At 47.4% G+C, this 21105-nt stretch overlaps 1 protein-coding gene across 2 annotated transcripts in view; it reads left to right on the top strand.

Moving 5' to 3' along the window:
• The window catches only part of LOC123745510 (leucine-rich repeat-containing protein 40), a 124088-nt gene that overhangs the window by 11671 nt on the left and 91312 nt on the right, over nucleotides 1-21105 (top strand). For both annotated transcript variants that reach the window (XR_011224255.1, XM_045726091.2), the window contains exons 3-4: nucleotides 8374-8597; nucleotides 18209-18405. Coding sequence is in view for 1 of the 2 variants with exons in the window: in XM_045726091.2 (XP_045582047.2) it covers nucleotides 8374-8597; nucleotides 18209-18405 (421 nt within the window). In the remaining variant the exon portion in view is untranslated. The remainder of the gene's footprint in view (nucleotides 1-8373; nucleotides 8598-18208; nucleotides 18406-21105) is intronic.

Genomic DNA, 21105 nt, shown 5'->3' with positions numbered 1-21105 from the left:
TTTAGGGAAATTTAAATATGAGGTGCCACTTAGAGCCAGTAACCATTGCATTATTGTGTTGCCTTGTGGTTACTTTTTATTTTTTTTTTTATTAATACATTTAGGTACATCTGCAGTTGTGCAGCTACCCTAGACTATATGAAAGGGAGTACAGTGTGTCAAAAAGCTAGCTATGTGATGCTAAAAATCCCCATCACACAGGATGGTTAGTCATACAGAGGCTTGTTACCTTGCAATGATTTTGGGGCTCAACATCCCCGCGACCCGGTCCCTGACCAGGCCTCCTAGAGACTGACACTTTGACTTCAATCAAAGTGTAGAACTGAAAGAGTCGGAAACAGGATAAAGAGCTGAGAGGATTCAGAAGAGGGGACTACAGGGGGGGGGGTAGAGCTTATTTGCAGGATGTTCAGTGGTAGGCTTAAATGTAAGGAAAGTCACCAAATAATATGATGGAACTGATAACAGAAATGCAAAGTGGCAATGGTAAAGTTCATACACTCTCAGGAGATTAAGTGGATGACAGGAGAACAATGTAATAGTGTAAGGAGTGGACTGTTGACATCTTTCTTCCTTTAGCTTTTCCAGACGTATGGATGCCCAGACATTGACCTCTTCGCATTGGCTTGGTCTTGGCATCATCCTCTTTACACGACACTGTTTCCCGACTGCGAGGCCCTTGTGGTAGATACCTTTTGGCTGGACTGGTTGAGGTTAAGGTTCTTGTACCTCTTTCCCCCTGGTTTGGCTGTTGCTCTGGGTCCTGGCACGATTGAAGTTGTTCATGGGAAGTGTGACCTTTTCGGCTCCTAGATGGCTGGGTCATCCTTGGTTCCAAGCGCTGTTTGCTCAGTGTCCAAACCTTGTTGTTTTTCCGTGGTTCTACCTCGTTCAGAGGGTTGGCTTAGTGATGTACTTCACTGGTTCTACCTTCTGCTCTGCTCTTTGCATCTGGTGTAAGGGCACAAGCTTGGAAGCCGTACCCGAGAGTTTAGACTAACAAAACTTGTCCTTGCTTTCATATAAATAATATATATATATATATATATATAATTCTAAAAAGTATTGAAGCCGAAAACAAGTAATCTTATTATAAGTTGGACAATAAATACACCTTGGGGTACAATTTCACATAAGGGTTTTATTGAGATAATGAAAGCTAGCTTTGCAAGGGAAACTCTGGCTTACACTGTTATTGTACAGGATTTCTCAGATGGAAGGCAAACCGGGTCAACTTCGAGATGTGTGGAGTACTGGTCCCACACTAACTTGGACTTAAGGTCATTGTTGTACTTTACTCTTTTGTGGTAAGATACAACTGTAGCATGTACTTTTACAATACAAGGTCCTCACTATTTTGTGGTAAGATACAACTGTAGCATGTACTTTTACAATACAAGGTCCTCACTATTTTGTGGTAAGATACAACTGTAGCATGTACTTTTACAATACAAGGTCCTCACTATTTTGTGGTAAGATACAACTGTAGCATGTACTTTTACAATACAAGGTCCTCACTATTTTACTAATGGGGACCAAGGTTCATCGATTATAGACCACATGTTACAGTAATTTCTTAATTTAAGTGGGTGAATGAACCAAGATAACACAAAGCACCACCTACACACAGGGTTCTATACCAAGATAACACAAAGCACCACCTACACACAGGGTTCTATACCAAGATAACACAAAGCACCACCTACACACAGGGTTCTATACCAAGATAACACAAAGCACCACCTACACACAGGGTTCTATACCAAGATAACACAAAGCACCACCTACACACAGGGTTCTATACCAAGATAACACAAAGCACCACCTACACACAGGGTTCTATACCAAGATAACACAAAGCACCACCTACACACAGGGTTCTATACCAAGATAACACAAAGCACCACCTACACACAGGGTTCTATACCAAGATAACACAAAGCACCACCTACACACAGGGTTCTATACCAAGATAACACAAAGCACCACCTACACACAGGGTTCTATACCAAGATAACACAAAGCACCACCTACACACAGGGTTCTATACCAAGATAACACAAAGCACCACCTACACACAGGGTTCTATACCAAGATAACACAAAGCACCACCTACACACAGGGTTCTATACCAAGATAACACAAAGCACCACCTACACACAGGGTTCTATACCAAGATAACACAAAGCACCACCTACACACAGGGTTCTATACCAAGATAACACAAAGCACCACCTACACACAGGGTTCTATACCAAGATAACACAAAGCACCACCTACACACAGGGTTCTATACCAAGATAACACAAAGCACCACCTACACATTACATTGACAAGTGTAATAGTGAAAGTATTGGAAAAGCTAATCAAAACTAAATGGGTAGAACACCTGGAGAGAAATGATATAATATCAGACAGACAGTATGGTTTTCGATCAGGAAGATCCTGTGTATCGAATTTACTCAGTTTCTATGATCGGGCCACAGAGATATTACAGGAAAGAGATGGCTGGGTTGACTGCATCTATCTGGACCTAAAAAAGGCTTTCGACAGAGTTCCACATAAGAGGTTGTTCTGGAAACTGGAAAATATTGGAGGGGTGACAGGTAAGCTATCATGGATGAAAAATTTTCTGACTGATAGAAAAATGAGGGCAGTAATCAGAGGCAATGTATCGGAATGGAGAAATGTCACAAGTGGAGTACCACAGGGTTCAGTTCTTGCACCAGTGATGTTTATTGTGTACATAAATGATCTACCAGTTGGTATACAGAATTATATGAACATGTTTGCTGATGATGCTAAGATAATAGGAAGGATAAGAAATTTAGATGATTGTCATGCCCTTCAAGAAGACCTGGACAAAATAAGTATATGGAGCACCACTTGGCAAATGGAATTTAATGTTAATAAATGTCATGTTATGGAATGTGGAATAGGAGAACATAGACCCCACACAACCTATATATTATGTGAGAAATCTTTAAAGAATTCTGATAAAGAAAGAGATCTAGGAGTGGTTCTAGATAGAAAACTATCACCTGAGGACCACATTAAGAATATTGTGCAAGGAGCCTATGCAATGCTTTCTAACTTCAGAATTGCATTTAAATACATGGATGGCGATATACTAAAGAAGTTGTTCATGACTTTTGTTAGGCCAAAGCTAGAATATGCAGCTGTTGTGTGGTGCCCATATCTTAAGAAGCACATCAACAAACTGGAAAAGGTGCAAAGACATGCTACTAAGTGGCTCCCAGAACTGAAGGGCAAGAGCTACGAGGAGAGGTTAGAAGCATTAAATATGCCAAAACTAGAAGACAGAAGAAAAAGAGGTGATATGATCACTACATACAAAATAGTAACAGGAATTGATAAAATCGACAGGGAAGACTTCCTGAGACCTGGAACTTCAAGAACAAGAGGCCATAGATTTAAACTAGCTAAACACAGATGCCGAAGAAATATAAGAAAATTCACCTTCGCAAATAGAGTGGTAGACGGTTGGAACAAGTTAAGTGAGAAGGTGGTGGAGGCCAAGACCGTCAGTAGTTTCAAAGCGTTATATGACAAAGAGTGCTGGGAAGACGGGACACCACGAGCGTAGCTCTCATCCTGTAACTACACTTAGGTAATTACACTTAGGTAATTACACACAGGGTTCTACAACCACACTTATGCTCACAATGCTTATCACTAAACTATTACAGAAAGGAGCACTGCTATAGTAAGTATGAGTTTTTCACAATGCACTTATCATTATTGTAGGTGGTCATCTGGCATCACAGGCAACGACTTGACCCCATCACCACTCAAGACAAAGGGAACAAGAATGCTAGAATGTGTGTGTGTGTACAACCACTCGGTTCCAATAATGTTTCATACACACTTGTATCCCAAAATAGTTCATTTGTATGTCTGATAAAGTTCCAGATTGTTTTTCAATATTTAACACTGTTGTTTTTATATATTTTCCAGCACAGAATGACCTTTTTAAACATGCATTTTCTTAGATTTATCACTGTTGTGGGGAGGACACTTTCCTGCTATGACAATGCTCTGCGCATGTGCAGAATGGGAATTCTAAATTCAAGAGTTAAACATACTGAATATAACACTTCACAAGGGTCTCTCTCTTACACTGGACTTTCTGACGCATGTTTATTGCCATCTATATGGTAATTAGGTAGCTGATTTGATGATGTCCCACCTGTGGTCTTCGTTGAGGCGACACTATGACGTTTCGTGGCATGCGTTCTATGACTTCCTGTCTCTTGCTATATCTGTCACTGCAATTCTGTGTCTGAGTGGGTGGTTCTATCCTTACTTGCAGAGCACTGTCACCTCCTATCATGTGGCACTTGAGGAGCTGCTCCAGCCTGCATTCAAGGTCGATACTATCTCGGCCCTGTTTCACAAGTTTTCTCATGCACTGTTTCACCTCCGATCTGCTGACGTGCTGCGTGAGCCTGCTTGATACCTGGCTCCCATATCTGGATACGTGGCTTTCTTTAATTTGTTCTCATTTCACGGTGTCCCCTTTGGTCCAGGATTGTTTTCTTAAGGCTTTGTTTTGGTTTCTCTTGCCTCTAGTTTTTGCAGGAGTGATCTTCATGCTCTTCTTCAGTGCTGGGGAATTTGTTCATTGGACCCTGAGGGGTGTTTTGCTCATTTGAAGCTGGTTCCTTCTTTTCTGGTGAAGAATGAGTTAGTTTACTTCCAGAGGGGTCCCTTGGTTGTGGTTGCTTGGTGGGTTTGGTCAGGGGTACATCATGTGCTCTGTCCGGTGGTAGCCCTTCGTTGTTATCTTCACGCAACTGGTTCCGATTCTGTGGATGCATTGGGGGTTGATCCGGTTTCCCTGGTTCCCTATTTCACGGCTTGTCTTTTTCAGGTCATCTGCAGGGTTATCAAATCTAGTTAGCCTGTGGGCTACCCTCATGCCCATGATGTTCATAAGTATGCCTGACACTGCTATTTTTGCTAATATGTCATTGGATGATATTTGGGCATGGGGGTTTTGGAGGTGGAGCAGGGTCCTGGCAGCCAAGTATATTGTTAAAATCCCTGGTCCTCAGCAGCCATGCAGCCATGTGTGGCCTTTGGTCGTGTGTCACGACCGATGGTCTCTTCTTGATCCCTGCGGTGTTCCCTCCCGGGTGAGTTCCCGTGTTCTTCCTTCTTTGTAGGGAGTTAGCTTCAGGGAGCCACAAGGGGCTGCTCCCAGAAAATCAGCGTTGCATGTAGTAAAACGCAAATTTCTGGGTGAGCTCTGGAGGGTTCCTGACACCTGCCATACCCCAGGGCATTGGTATAGTTCATCAGCTTTGACCTGAGGTTGGTGTGAGCTGGCTGACCCGGTACGCCTCCCTCCTTGCCACAAACTAGGGAGGATGGTGGGACAAACCATGCAGTGATAGTTTCAAGTAAATTATGTTTTTTTTTTATTGAGAGAGTTCTTTTAGCAGTTTTGAGACTGCTAAAGTCTCAAAGCAGTAGTTTGTTTTGGTTTCCCTATCTTTTTGTAAGTATAAGTTTAAGTATAAGGTGGTAAGTATTATTAAACTTTAAATGTATAGTTTTCATAGGCCATCACTCCCTGTGCCTCTCTGAGGGGACCAGGTTCTGGCTCATAGTCCCCGGTAGACCAATAAGGACTCTGCAACTGATGACACCGGATAGTATAGCACCGATTAGTATATGATAGTTTTAGGAAGAATCTGGCACTCGGACAGAAATTGGCTTTTCATTACATTCAACTCTGTTGTTGTTTTTACAAGTTTCCGTACCTCTCTTGCAGATGTTTGCATGCCAGGTTTCTCTTGGGTTTGCCAGGAAGGTTTCTTGGGAAGTGTCCCTGGTTCTTTTGGTTATGTCTTGGTTTGTCCCAGCTCCCTCATGTTTTTCCGTTGAGCTTCCGACTTGCCTTTTCGACATTCTTCCCTCGGTCATAGGAGGAATATTGTGGTCAAGGAAGAAGCATCAGGTTTCTCAGTTGTTTTCTGCCTAACTTGAAATTTTCTGTGGGGAGCCCCGTCGGCTCTCTGCGGCTATCCGAACTGATATCTGCTATATTAGTTTGGGGTCATCAGTCACAGGAGTCCTTATGCCTACCCGGGATCACGAGCCAGAACCTGGCCTCTCAGAGAGGCGCAGGGAGCAATGGCCTATGAGCACTTTACATTTAAAGTACAGTTTGCCATAATTGCCATTGACCGGGGAAGGACCCAGAAAGATAGGCTAATCAAACCAGACCACTGTCTGGTTAACCTGTGCAATCTACATCCTAAAAGATCAAAATAACTCCTAGAAAGAAACCCACCAAGCAACACTTTATGCAACTAGCACTCTCACTCATTAGCTCTATGGGGAAGGGGGAGCTGGCTTACCGGTGCCAGCAACCTACCACTTCAGTTCTTGAAATGATGTGCTGGCAGTCAGATCAGTCACATCTGGCCTCACGTTACTGTTCTGGATTTTAGTTCTGTGTGGCTTTTCCAGCTGTGTGTGTGTGGTGTGATGGCCAGATGTCTTAGTGTACAGGAGCAGCATGCGCCTAGGGTGACCTTCCCTAGGTGCTCCGTGAGTACTGCCCTTGCGTGTCAGGGTTATCTTTCCTGGGGCGTTTGGGAATCACTTCCCATTTGAAGACTTCATCGCTTGATGTTGTCTTCACCATTGGAGTTTGTTGGGGAGTGTTATAGGCTGGGTGGGGCGCACTGTGGCCGGTGCAGCTTGCTTTACTTCATTGCAGCAGGTGTCCTATGGTTCTCTCTGACTGCTCATTTGTTTGTTGTGTGTCTTCGGGGGTTTTTGTTTTCATTTTCTTTTCATTCTCTGGCATTCTTACCTTGTTTAGACAGAGGAGGTTCTGGCTCGTAAGCTAGAACTCCATTGAATTGACTGATGCCACAGTCTAATACATACATATCAACCTGGTAAGGTTCAAGGAGAGCCTCCGAGACTCGCCCAGAAAATGGCGTTTCATTGCATTCAACGCTGGTTTTTTGTTTAGTTTCCTGTGATCAGAGACTGCATTTTAACAGTATAAGAAGAAAAAATAATTTTTGCAAAGAATTTATTTTCAGTGCACCACGGGTTTGTCATATTTTACAGCCCAGTGGTTAAGGTGCTGTTTTTGTTGTTGGCTCTTGCCTTCGGTTGTCAGGTTGGGCAGCCTCGTGATCTTTTCTGGAGATATGAAATCCATTCTTTCAGCCCTTCTTGCCAGTGCTTTGCCTGCTGCCTTCTCTTTTTTTTCTGGAGGAGATGGAGATGTTGGCTTCTGAAGGGGTACCTTGGTGTTTGGTGTTTGGTTTTGCTGGGGTAGTATTTTCTGATGTGTCTGGTTGTGGCAATTCGTCACTATGGATACATCTCCCGTTCTGTTTAGGTGAAGACACTGCTTGTTGATCCAGTTTCCTGGGTTCTCCGTTCCATGTTGTGTGTGTCCCAGGTTGTCTGCGGTGTCATTAACGCTATCCAGCCTGCAGTCTACCGTCGGGCCCATGTTTGTAAATTCACAGCTATGGCTGCCATCTTTACTATTATGTCATGAGTTGATTTTCAGATTTGGGGGTTTTTGAGATCTATGAGGGCCTTGTTAACTTGGTACTAGGTCAATATTCCTGGTCTCAGTCAGGCTTATGTTAACCCTGAGCTTGGCTTCCCCAGCCCTGTGTCTCATCTAAGACTTTGTAGCTGTCACCTCTCCTCCTCCTTGTTTAATCCTAGGTTGTCTTCTCCGTAATTAGTTAACTTCAAGGAGCCACCAAGGGACTTTCCCTTCCCTCTCCCCCAGAAAACTAGCATCGAATGTAATAAAACGGCCCTTTTTGGGCAAGGTCCTGTGGCTTCCTGACCTCCCCCCTATCAGGTATGTTGGTTCGTGGTTCATCAGCTTCGGATTGGGTGGATGCCGGCTTGAAGGTGGGATTCCATCTGTTGGCAGTTCTGCATATACAGACTAGTTGGTGCTTCATATCCAATTATCAGTGAATCCTTTTGTTTTGAGTGATTCTTTTCTTTTGTCTGTTTTGATGCTTTGTTTTCATGAACCACGCAGTTGTCTGTATTGTCTCGTCTACTTTCTTGTTGCTTTCCCAGTAAAGGTGATTGTAACAATCTCCTGCTCTCTATGCCTCTGTGAGGGGAAGAGGACCAGGTTCTGGCTCTGATCTCTGGTAGGTCAACAGGATGCCTATGACTCATTTGACTGAGTAATGGGAAGCTATCTCTGTGACAGCTTCAGGGAGCTACCAGAGCCCACTTGGAATGGAGTGTTTCATTACATTCAATGCTGGTTTTATTTTCATGCTTATTGTGTTATAAAGTCATATGTTTGAATGATGAAGTATTTGCTTTGAATCTTAGGACGAAGACACCAAAACTGAGCCCGCCTCGCAAGCCAGCTTCTAGAGGTTACAGTTCTGTTCGAGCAAGAATTCGTGTTCGTGGAGGAAGACCTGTGATGCAAGGGTTTGCCAATGTTGGTAGTGTATTTGATACAGCCAAAGGAGAAGAACTACATCCACAGATCATAAGAATGGCAAGAAAATCAGGGCAACTAAATCTGTCAAATAGAGGAATGATTGAAGGTAAGAGAATATAATAAAATGCATTGAACTTTTCAGATTGTTGTAATACTGTATATAATCTGGTACCACTATAATCTAGATTACAGCACTGTATATCATTCTGGACCCAATCCGGATTCACAAATAATATGTATGTGTATTTTGGAAAGATTGAATCTAATCCATAAAAGAAAGCAAGTAACAATGGATACTTGGATAACCTTGAGGACACACAGGAAAAGGCATTCTTGCATATCCCCATCTGCCCACCCATAATAACCCCTCTCCCCAAACACAATACCCCCCTTGTGTCAACCAGTAGTCGCCCACTCATATACGCTCTCGTTTGTCATGACAGTATTGTAAAACCTGTTTTGTAATTATCAACTTGAGTTTAATCGTTCATTGGAGCACATATGTTTAATTAATGGAGATGATATAACTTGAAATACCAGTACATGGGATTTGGTTCTAGATTATACCATACTGTATATCATGGGTGGCTAAACCATGACTTGCGAGCCGCATGTGGCTCTTGACCTTTAATATGCGGCTCATGAAAAATTCTAGAGAATTCGAATATTCTAGAAATTTCGACCCAAATCCAGAGCAAGAAACGTGTGGCGATATAAAGAGTTCTAATACCTTGAGAAGGGAGTTCAGTATAAGTGCAGACATTGAACTGTGCAGACCTCGCTGGGACACTTCATATGTAGGTCTTATTTAACCCTTGTGCGGCTCCGGGCATTTGTCACCCACAGGCGCATACCAAAAAAATATATATTTTTTCTTCTAAACCTGTTAATTTGTGTTCTCTGATCATGGGAAAAATAATAAAAAAATCGTAAGTGGCATATATGGCCCGCTATAGGGTGGGGAAGTCTGGCAAAAAACAGGCGCTGACTCAGCATGTGTCCCAGATGGTCTGTTGCTTGCCAGCTGTCAGGCAGAAGTGGCCACAAAGAGATAATTACCTAATTATTTCAATGTCTCTGATTGATTTTTCATAGTTTTCTGGGGGGAGCCCCTACGGCTCCCTGGAGCTTATCGGGCTAATGTGTGTTATGTTAGACCGGGACATTAGCTATGGAGTTCAGACCTACCAGGGACCAGCGCCAGAACCTGGCCCCTTCAGAGAGGTTTCAGGGAGCAATGGCCCTGGAAAACCCCATATGGTTGGGGGTTTTCCTTATCTGCCATCGACCGGGGTTAGGCACCCAGAAAGGTAGGCGTAACAAAACAAACCCCACATGGTAAAAAACTACAACAAAAACCGAACAGAGAGGTAGAAAACTCCCTACAATCCCAAGGAAAACAATCAAACAATCAATTTACTGCCGCGCCGGTCGTCCGCGCAGCCCTCCCCTCCCCGGGAGGGGGAGGGGGGGGGGCCCCGGACCTCACCGCGCCGGCTGCCGTCAGTTCGCAAGCTAGTGTCAACCGGGATAGACGCTTCTCTGGCCTCAAATTCCTTGGCGGTGTTTGCCTCGTGTGGCGTTCTCTGCTGTTGTTGTGGTGTGCGGTGGCCAGGAGTACCTCATCAGTGCCGGGGCTGCATGCGTCTAGGGCTTCCTTCCCTAGGCGCCCTGTGAGTACTGCCCTTGCGTGTCAGGGTTATCTTCTCTGGGGCGTTCGGGAACCGCTCCCGTAGAGGTTTTTGCTGCTCGGCATTTGCCTCGCCCTTAGGGCCAGCTGGGGCTTGGGGCCCTTGTTTGGCCTTGGGTAGGGAGTGGTTTTGTGCTGGTTAGGGCGTCAAGGTGTTGCGCGGCCTGCCACCTAAGCGGCGACCGGTTCCTGTTGCTCTGGGGACAGTGTACTTTTGCGGGGTTTTTCTTTTGTTTTGTTTTTGGTTGCCTGGTGGAGGTGCTGCCTCGTGGGCCCATAGTTCCCCTGGTATTGTTTTGGTGGTCCTCTGCTAGGCCCCCGTGCTTGTACACGTCCCAGGGGCTTTCAGTATTATCATTTACCCGTGTTTTGTTTGGGTTTCTTAACCGGTTAGCAACACCTTGCCCGGGCTTCCCGTAGTTGCTACCCTACGGGCCCTGGAAACCCCTGTCGGGGCTCGGGGACCCATGGAGGCGTCTCCCGAGTTCCAGCCTGCCTTGTGCGGGTTTGAAGGTTGCAGTGTGCCCTTGTCTCAGGGTGACAGTCACCTGTTTTGCCTCCGTCATGCTGCCTGTTGGGTCAATGACACCTTTGACCCGGAGTCTTGCGAGTCCTGTTCTCTGCTTGTGCTCAGGTTTTACTCTGAGGATGTTCCTATTAGAGTACAGGCAGCATCAGCGTTGCATGTTAGATTTAGGTTATTGCAACGCGCTAGGTTGGTTTCCCACCTGGATGCCCCGAGGCTGCCCCGTTTTGGCTTTAGGGACCCTGACCTGGGGGCGTTGATTGCTATGGCTTTGACTCCTACGCCCTCTGGTCCTTCCCCTGTGGTTCTTCCTGCACCACCCCCCCTGTGTCCGGCTCCGAAACGTATGCGGCTTTCGGCTTTGGCACAGGATTTAGTTGGTGGAGAGACTCGGGCTGCTTCGGGGGCTGCCCCATCCGGGTCGGGGACGGAGGCATTTGAGCCGGTTCCTCCTGCCGAGGCTTCTGGGTCCCACCAGCAGGCCCCCTTGTCTGCCTTTCCCTTGGACTCTACCTTTTCTTCAGGGGTAGAGGGTTTGGAGGACGGCTCTGCCCCGGGTCCCGACGTAAGGGATCCTGGGGCTGGGGAGGAGTCGGCCTGGGGGCCTTGGGCCCCCTGTGACCCCGCTTGGGTGCTTTTGCCTTCCCCACGGGGTTTATTGTTGCAGGGGGAGGGGTTTTCTTATCCTCCCTCCCTGTATGAGTATGATTTGGGTTCGGCTCCTCCCCGTGTTCGGTTCCGGGCGCCTTTGGGTACCTCGGCTCCGTCTTTACAGGGGTTTGCTACTTCCCGTCTCTCTGCGAAGGTGGCTCGGGAAGCTCTTGCTGCATACCTCTTGCGAGACCCGGGTTATGCCTCCCCAATGGATCCGTCCTCGTTTGAGTTCGGTTCTTCTTCCCGTTTTTGGGTACGTTTGGAGGTTCCGGGGTCTTCCTGGCTAGCAGACTGCCCTTTCTTTTCGTTGGGGGCGTGGCATGGGTTCTGTCGGACCCGCACGCTTGATTGGCGCGAGACTGCTACTTTTATGCAGGTTTACCTGGGGGGCGAGTTTGAGCACCTTAATGCGTGCTTATTCGCTCCTGTGCTTTCTCGGGATGTTGGCCTTTTCCAGCTTCACGTGCAGGTTCCTCAGCTTTCGGCTTCATTGGTTGCGGAGGAGTTGCGCTCCCGTGGGCATTTGGCTTCGGTCTTGCGTTTCTTTTCCCTTCTCGAGCTCTCTTCTACTTGGCTCGAGGAGGATGTGGGAGCGTTGGCTGAAGGGCCTTCGTCCGGGGCGCTTTCTTCGGCAGCTAGGGCGTCGGCTGCACTGTTGAAGCTCTTTGCGCCCATCCTGAAGGAAGCGGTGTCTCTGTTTTTTGCTTCTCGCCTCGCGTGCCGTCAGGCTGTGCTCGCCCTCTCTTTGGATTCCGCTTGGGCCCTGGCTCTTAGGTTTTCGTCTCCTTTTTGTCCGTTGCTGTTTGCAGAGTCTGCGGTGTCCCAGTTTCTGCATGCGGCTTCGGCTAGTTGTCGTCCTATGGCGGACTTGTTGATTCTCCGGAGCAGTCGTTCTCGGCAGTTTCGGAGGGGTCGTGCCAGGGTTTCGGTTTCCGCTGGTCGAGGTGGGCCTTTGGTGCCGGTTTCTGAGCCGATGTTCCCTTTGGGGCCAGCGTCGTCTGGGCGGCGCAGTGTTCGCCCTGTTCGACGGTTGGGTTCTCGTGCGGGGCGTCGGCCCTTTCGCAGTTTGCCCCGTTGACGGGGCGATGGGGGGGAGGCTCGCTCTGTTTGCCCACGCTTGGTCCCACGATTTGTGGGCCTTTTCGGTCGTGTCATCCGGCCTGCGGTGGCGTTGGGCGACTCGTCCTCCTTTGGGGGGTTCGGGGCTAACAGGGCAGGTCTCTTCTCCTGCGCTTCGTCAAGTCATCTTGGAGTGGGTGCGCTTGGGCGTGGTCGAACCGACTACGTCCCTCAGGTGGGTTTCCCGCCTGTTTCCAGTGCCGAAACGGGACTGTGCGGATCTGAGGTTCATTCTGGACTTGTCCCGTCTGAACCCCTGGATTCCTTGCCCCTCCTTTCGGATGACTACTCTGTCTCAGGTCCGGCTTCTGTTGGAGCCGGGTGCCTGGATGGTGTCCCTGGACCTAAAGGACGCGTATTGGCACGTTCCTATTCATCCGGGGTTCAGGGACTGGTTAGGCTTCGTGGTAGGGCGTCACGCTTACCGTTTTCGATGCCTACCTTTTGGCCTGAATCTGGCACCTCGCGTTTTCACGCGTCTGACCCGAGTTGTGGTGACCCGTCTGCGTCTTCTCGGGATTCGGGTTTTGGCCTACCTCGACGACTGGCTGGTGTGGGCTCCCAGTCGGTCAGCTTGTCTGCTCACCAGGGATTTGGTTCTTTCCCAGCTCGCCAGGTTCGGGTTCCTGGTGAACTGGAGGAAATCCCATCTGGTTCCGTCCCAGGTTCGGACCTGGCTGGGTCTTGTTTGGGATTCTCGGACCGCTTCCTTGTCTCTACCTCCGGTGGCGTTGCGACGGCTGCGGGACCGCCGTTTGCTGTTTCTGAGAGGGTCCCGGGTCACTCGGCGGTTGCTCGAGCGGTTGTGCGGGAGTCTGAACTTCGCCATGCTAGTCTACCCGCCGGGTCGGGTTTGGCTTCGGCGTCTGTTTTGGTTCCTTCGGGGACGTCCTTTCCGCCTCTCTCGCGATCGTTGGGTTCGCCCTCCGGGGGTCTTATGTCGGTTGCTGCGTCACCGTCTTCCTCTTCGGATTTTTCGGGGTTCGGTGCCTTGGCGCCTTCCCGAGCCCTCGCTCGATGTGTTCACGGACGCGTCGTCTCTCGGCTGGGGCTTTGTGACCAGTGCTCACCAGGCAGGCCAGGGTCGGTGGGGTCCGTCCTTCCATCGGGCTCACAGCACGGTTCGGGAGTTCGCGGCTGTCTGGTTCGCGCTTCGGAGGGTTCGGGTCGCTCGGGGATCGACCATTCGCCTCCATTCGGACTGTTCTCCGGTGGTTCATTGCCTGAACCGCGGGGGTTCTCTTCGGTCCTTGGCTCTTTGGGGTTGGTCCCTTCGAGTGGTTCGTCTGCTGGATTCTCGGGGTTTGGCTCTCCGTGCGGTTCACGTCCGGGGAGTGTCCAACGTTCTGGCGGACGGTCTGTCTCGCTTCCTTCCCCTGTCCACGGAATGGACGGTCGACGACGACTCGTTTCGTTGGATCTGCCAGACGTACGGTCTCCCAGATGTGGACCTCTTCGCGTCGGCGTGGTCCCGGCGTCTCCCTCTATATGTGACGCCCTTCCCCGACTGCGAGGCGTTCGCGGTGGATGCTTTTCGGCAGGACTGGTCGAGGTGGGGTTACCTGTACCTTTTTCCTCCGGTCCAGCTGTTGCTTCGGGTTCTGGTTCGGTTAGAGACATTCCCGGGGAGAGTAGTCCTCGTGGCCCCTTGGTGGCCGGCCCAGCCTTGGTTTCCGGTGCTTCTGGCTCGGTGCCCGAACCCGGGACGTTTCCCGCGGCTCCGCCTCTTTCAGCAGGTCGGTCCGATCCGGTACGGGGCTGGTTCGACCTTCTCCTCTGCTCTTCGCGTCTGGTCTTTTTGACGCGGGTGTATCACCATTTCTATGGTGATCAGGTGGCTTCTTTGATGGTGTCCCACCTGAGAGCTTCGTCTAGGCGACAGTATGAAGTTTCCTGGCGTTCCTTTCGCCATTTTCTGGCTCTTCGTAGGTTGTCTTTTCTCTCGGATCGGGTTGTTTTGTCCTTCCTTACTTGGCTTTTTCAGGACCGTCATTTGATGCCTAATACTGTCGCCTCGTATCGTGCGGCGCTGGCGGAGCCGCTCCAGCTCGCTTTCGGGGTGGACGTCACATCCGCCCCGTTTCGTAAGCTTTCCTGTGCTATGTTTCACCTCCGGCCTGCTCATGCGCCGCCTGAGCCGTCCTGGTCCTTGGACAGGGTGCTCTCTTATCTTTCCTCTCCTCGGTTTGTGGTGGCCCCTTCGGTTCCTGATTGTTTTTCCAAGGCTTTGTTTTTGTTGGCATTGGCCTCTGGGGGCCGGGTAGGGGAGCTTCATGCTCTCCTCCGGCGCAGGGGTTACTGCTCTTTTGGTCCTGGGGGTAGGTTTGTCCGTTTGCAGCCTTCTCCGTCCTTTCTGGCAAAGAACGAGATGGCTGCTTTCCGGAGGGGTCCGTGGGTCATTGATGCTTGGTTGGTTCGGCCGGGGGTGCATCATGTGTTGTGTCCTGTTGCTGCACTTCGCCGTTACCTGCGCGCTTCGGCCGGAGTGGCTGGGGATGCGCTTTGGGTTGATCCGGTTTCCCTCGTTCCCTGTTCCAGGGCTCGGGTCTCCCAGGTTGTCCGCAGGGTTATTAAATCTAGCCAGCCTGCGGTCTATCCTCGCGCCCATGACGTTAGGAAGTTTGCGGCTTTGGCTGCCGTGTTTGGTAATATGTCTTGGGCTCATATTCGGGCACGTGGATTTTGGAAGTCGAACAGGGTCCTGGCCACCCGTTATTTGGTGAATGTCCCTGCTCCTCGTCGTTCTTGTGTTGCTTTGGGTCGCAGGTTGCAGCCAGTTGTCTCGACTTCGAGTTGAGGAGTTTGTGGCCACCGCCTCCCGGGTAAGTCCCATTTTTCCTTCTCTTTGGGTATGTAGCTCCAGGGAGCCGTAGGGGCTCCCCCCAGAAAATCAGCGTTGAATGTAATGAAACGCCATTTTCTGGGTGAGCCCCGGAGGCTCCCTGGTTACCCTCCCTCCCATCCGGTCGGCGGGGTTTTTTCGCGTTGGTTGAAGCCTAGTTTCCGAACTGACGGCAGCCGGCGCGGTGAGGTCCGGGGCCCCCCCCCCTCCCCCTCCCGGGGAGGGGAGGGCTGCGCGGACGACCGGCGCGGCAGTAAATTGATTGTTTGATTGTTTTCCTTGGGATTGTAGGGAGTTTTCTACCTCTCTGTTCGGTTTTTGTTGTAGTTTTTTACCATGTGGGGTTTGTTTTGTTACGCCTACCTTTCTGGGTGCCTAACCCCGGTCGATGGCAGATAAGGAAAACCCCCAACCATATGGGGTTTTCCAGGGCCATTGCTCCCTGAAACCTCTCTGAAGGGGCCAGGTTCTGGCGCTGGTCCCTGGTAGGTCTGAACTCCATAGCTAATGTCCCGGTCTAACATAACACACATTAGCCCGATAAGCTCCAGGGAGCCTCCGGGGCTCACCCAGAAAATGGCGTTTCATTACATTCAACGCTGGTTTTTTGCTGTAATATTATTCAATAGTGTGTAGTGTGATATATTTATATAATAAAATGAGTGGATCATCGCTGTACTCAAAAATATGGTGTGCATATTGTTGATTCAATTATTATGTTCATCAAGCAGTGAACAAATACCTTGTCGGTTATTACACTATATACACAGGTTATATATAAGTATCTGCATGTTTTGTTCACCATAACGAACCACTAAGTTGCTATTATGAGTCAAAAAGCAACGAGGAGTGACCGCCACACACCAGCCAGCCACTCGCTTCCATTCACTCCCTCAACACCTCACTCGCCCACATTCTCCTCCCACCATACTGTTTTTGCTTTTATTCACCATATACAGACGTTATATATAAGTATCTACATTCGTATTCACTGTAACGAACCACTAAGTTGGCATGCTCAGTGGCAGTGCCAGTGGCTGCTACTTCCTCTGTCCCTCAACTCACCTGACTCACCCATGTTCTCCTCCCACAATACTGTTTTTGCTTTTATTCACTATATACAGATGCTATATATAAGTATCTGCATGTTTTGTTCACCACAACTGTACAACTAAGTTGATATAGTTAGTTCAGGCACTAAGAGACGTCGCTACACACAGTCAGGTGGCGGCTGCTTCCCTCACACATTCGAGGTCAGACGCACTAAAATTTCACCCCAAACAATACTGTTTGTGTTGTTATTACCCTATATACAGACGTTATATATAAGTATCTACATGTTTTGTTCACCATAACTGTTCAACTAAGCCGGTATAATGGCCAAAGAGCATAGTGGCCACCCCTACCAACATGACAAATCATGCATATGTTGCCACCCCCATCACCAAAATGACTTCTCCCCCACACTCCTTTTGCTGTTATTACACTGTATATACATGTTATATATAAGTATCTACATTCGTGTTCGCCATAACGAAGCACTAAGTTGGTATGCTGAGTGGCAGTGGCAGCCCGCCACTGGCTGCCACTCCCTCCCTCCCTCACCTCACCTGATTCGCCACCATTCTCCTCCCACCATACTGTTTTTGCTTTTATATACAGACGTTATATATAAGTATCTACATGTTTTGTTCACCATAGCGAACAACAGTTAGCAGACAATGCTACCTCCCTTCCCACCAAGATTACTCCTCCCACTACAGCCTAATTATCGCAACAATCCTGCTATTATCAGAAACGATTTTGATTTAAAAATGGCGTCTGTTTACAAGAGTCCTGATGAAGGTGAGGTGAACCCCGTGTATCCGTGGGCCATTTAAATCTTTCGCAGTACTCCAATACTGTACATCATATGATGGGATGCGCAATTTATAGCAAGTCACTCAACCCAACATATGATGTGTTGCGCAACATAGGGTTAAAACAGTAACAGGAATCGACAAATTTGACAAACTAGAATTTTTTATAACTACAACTACAAGACCAAGAGAACATGTTTAAACTAATGAAACAAAGCTTCTGAAAAACATTAGAAAGTTTGCTTTTGCAAACAGAAGTAGACGGTTAAGTGAGAAGGTGGTGGAGGCCAAAACCGTTTGTACTTTCAAGGTGTCATATGACTGCTGGGAAGACAGGACAAAACAAGTGTTATCTCTGTTGACCAGACCACACACTAGAATCGACTTGAGAATGGTCCAGGACGGACCGAAACGTCGTCGTCCCTTCAATTTCTAGTGTGTGGTCTGGTCAACATACTTCAGCCACGTTATTGTGACTCATCGCCTGCAAGTGTTATCTCTCATCCTGTAACCACACTTGTGTAATTACACACTTAGGTAATTATAATAAACTCATGCTATTTCAATAAATTTATTTATTTATTTATTTATTTATTTATATATATATACAAGAAGGTACATTGGGATTGTGAGGATACATAGCATTGTAATTACATTCTTGTAAAGTCATTAGTACGCGCAGGGTTTCGGGCAAAAATGCTGCTTAAAGTTAAAGTGTCATAAAGTTATGCCGAGGCCTAAAAGCCTAGTGATAACAGACACCATGAGAGTAGCTTTCATCTTGTAACTACACTTGCATAATTACTCACAGACTGACAGACAAAAATTTGATATATACAGTACTGCATGTTTCAGTACTAAAGTGTCTGCAATACTGCCTATATTGCACACACTTCAACCAATTTAAATAATTGAAGAGTACAGCATGGTGTTCCAAAGATGGCTGTAACATCAGAGATTTGTAATGTACTGATTATAGAAACCCAAGGTACTATAAGGTTACTAAAGTATTTGTGTTTATTTTCAGTGCCTGATAAAGTATATCATATTCATGAGATGGATGGTGAAGAGGCAAAGAAGTTGACAATGAGTATGACGATGGATGGCAGTGATGATGATCGCTGGTGGGAGCAGACCGACCTCACTAAGCTTTATCTCTCATCTAACCGTATTAGCAATATATCTCCAAAGATCAACAATCTCCTCTCTCTCCAAGTTTTAGATGTAAGTACATAGTAAGCAACTTTAATGAACATTTTGGTTGAATAGCCTGAAAAGAATTACTTATTTAAGAGTTAAGGGTTATATGATGAAGTGGTACACTCTTTGAATTCTGACCGGCAATGAGAATCTTGACAAGTAGGAAGAAGTGAAAAATTTCAAAATTGGCAACTTAGCGATGTGCTTGCAGGTGGATGAGGTAAGGGGGCAGAAAGGGGTGCCAGGCACCACCCTCCCTGCCTTCACATGAAACACACACAATTACCTGCTATAGAACCAAAGGTCCTTAACCACTGCACTGCGCCACATTTTAATATGACACCCCCATGGTGCGCCGACAAAAAATTATTTTAAAAAAATTATTCTCTTTTCTTATATTGTTAAAATGCTGTATCTGTCCATGGGAAACTAAACTAAAATATGTTATCTGACATATTTTAGACATGATGGAGCCAAGAAGTTGAGCAATTTATTGAAGCCGAGTGATGCGGTGCTCGGACACACACCACTCCGAGGGGTGGTGGTTGCCACGAATATCATTTTTCACAATTATTTCAATGTTACATTCTTTTCTTCTCTGGTTTTCTGTTTTCTTCTTTTCCCTGAAGCTTTCCAAACTGACATGTGCCATATTAGTTTGATGTCATCAGTCCCTAGAGTTCTAGTGCCTACCGGGGACCACGAGCCGGAACCTGGCCCCACTCAGAGAGGCACAGAGAGCAATGCTCCCTGCATTGCATTGCATATGAATTGCATATTGCATATGCATTGCAGACTATGTCATGTCTGCCATCGACTGGAGTATACCCCCTAGAGAGGTAGGCATAACAATACAAACCTCCAGCTGGTGAAATTTGTAATCTACATCCGAATATAGAAAGGAACACCCCAAAAGAAAACAATAAAACAAGCAAATCGTCCTCCAACTAGCGCGCCACTCGCTAGTGCCCCCCCCCCCAATACGAGGAAGGGGGAGCCCGCTCAGGCGAGATGGCAGCTCTACCCCTCAGTTTGTTGACTGATGTGCCTTGTGTCAACATGTCTCCTCTGGCCATGCTTTATTGACTGGCTTTTGTGTTTGTGGCTTTGTCAGCTTTGTGTGGTGTGGCAGCCAGGTGTTCTCTGGTACGTTGGGCTGCAACGGTGCCTAGGGCTACCTTCCCTAGGTACCCTGTAAGTACTTCCCTTTCGTGTCAGGGTTATCTTTCCCGGGATGTTTGGGTCTCACTCCCGTTTGAGAGCTTCGTTGCTTGGCTTTGTTCTCGCCCAAGGGGTCTTGGGCCCCCATTCCATGCTCTGTGTCAGAGTTCTCTTTCTCTGTCTACCGCAAACCCATGCATAGTGGTATGTACATTCACTTCTTTTCCTACCATCCTCCTCCTGTTAAGAAAAGTGTCCTCATCTCGCTCTTCCTCCGCTCTCTACGCATCAGTAACCCTCAGTTTCTTGATTCTGAAATTTCCTTTATTTATAAATCTTTCTCTCGCCTTGGTTACCCTTTACATTGTATCAACTGTGTCTATTCTTAAGCTAAATGGAATTTCTTTCATCCTAAAGCTATTTCCAACACTATTAGCACTGTGCTCTGCCTTCCCTTCATATCTGAACTCAAAACTCTTACTAATACCCTTCGTCCTCTTGACATAAAACTCGCCTTTCGACAAACTAACACTCTTTATGGTAATCTGGTTCACAATTCTCCTGCTTCTAATGCTGCTGAAGTCTACAACTATTTCCTGTTCCTCTTGTCCTCTCCAATACTTTTGGGAAACTTGCTGATTTAAGTCACCTTGTCTTGCCAAAGATTCAGGGTTTTCTTCCTTCCAACCAATCTCTCCCTCCAAGGCCTCTCCTTTTTTTTTTTTTTTTTTTTTTTTTTTTTTAGATATATACAAGAGTTGTTACATTCTTGTACAGCCACTAGTACGCGTAGCGTTTCGGGCAAGTCCTTAATCCTATGGTCCCTGGAATACGATCCCCTGCCGCGAAGAATCGTTTTTTCATCCAAGTACACATTTTACTGTTGCGTTAAACAGAGGCTACAGTTAAGGAATTGCGCCCAGTAAATCCTCCCCGGCCAGGATACGAACCCATGACATTGACTCAGTGTTCCTGTACTGGGCAGTGGGCATGATCTAACTACTAGGTGGGTTGTTTGCAGAGTTGTTTGTTGCATTGTTTGTTTACTTCCTGTGAACCTTGCAGTTGGGTTTTGCTTTACTTTCTTTTATGTTTTTTTTTTCAGTGAGGGTGATCATGAATCCCCTGCTCCCTGAGCCTGGCCTGAGTCTGCAGGGGATTCATGATCAGGGTCTGCCGTAGGATTTTATGACTCACAAGGGCTGATGTGACTTGCAGGTGTGGAGTTCTCAGTTCACTTAGCTACAAGGAGCCATTGAGATCCCTTCCTAATGAAATAGGAAGGAGGATCCTTTCTGGAGGCATGTAATGAAATGTCTCCAGAAAAGGCCTTTCATTACATTCAACTCTGGGTTTTTGTGGGGTCTGGTTTTGTTCCCTTTTGTTCCAGTGGACGGTTTTGTTGTCTTGGGTTATCTTTTAGGTCGTTCTATTTGGATATCCTGTGGGTTGGTGCTCTTCAGGTGTTTGCAGGTTTGCTCACTCTGTTTTCTGTTACTCAGTGCTAAGCTTTTTCTGGGATTCCTGGCTTCTGCCTAAATCATTTCCTAGTGTGTGTGCCAT

The sequence above is a fragment of the Procambarus clarkii genome, chromosome 71 (genome assembly GCF_040958095.1).
Source record: "Procambarus clarkii isolate CNS0578487 chromosome 71, FALCON_Pclarkii_2.0, whole genome shotgun sequence".
NCBI classification, from domain to species: domain Eukaryota; kingdom Metazoa; phylum Arthropoda; class Malacostraca; order Decapoda; family Cambaridae; genus Procambarus; species Procambarus clarkii.
The sequence above is the reverse complement of the archived record's forward strand: the minus strand, read 5'-3'. Positions and strand labels throughout refer to the sequence as shown.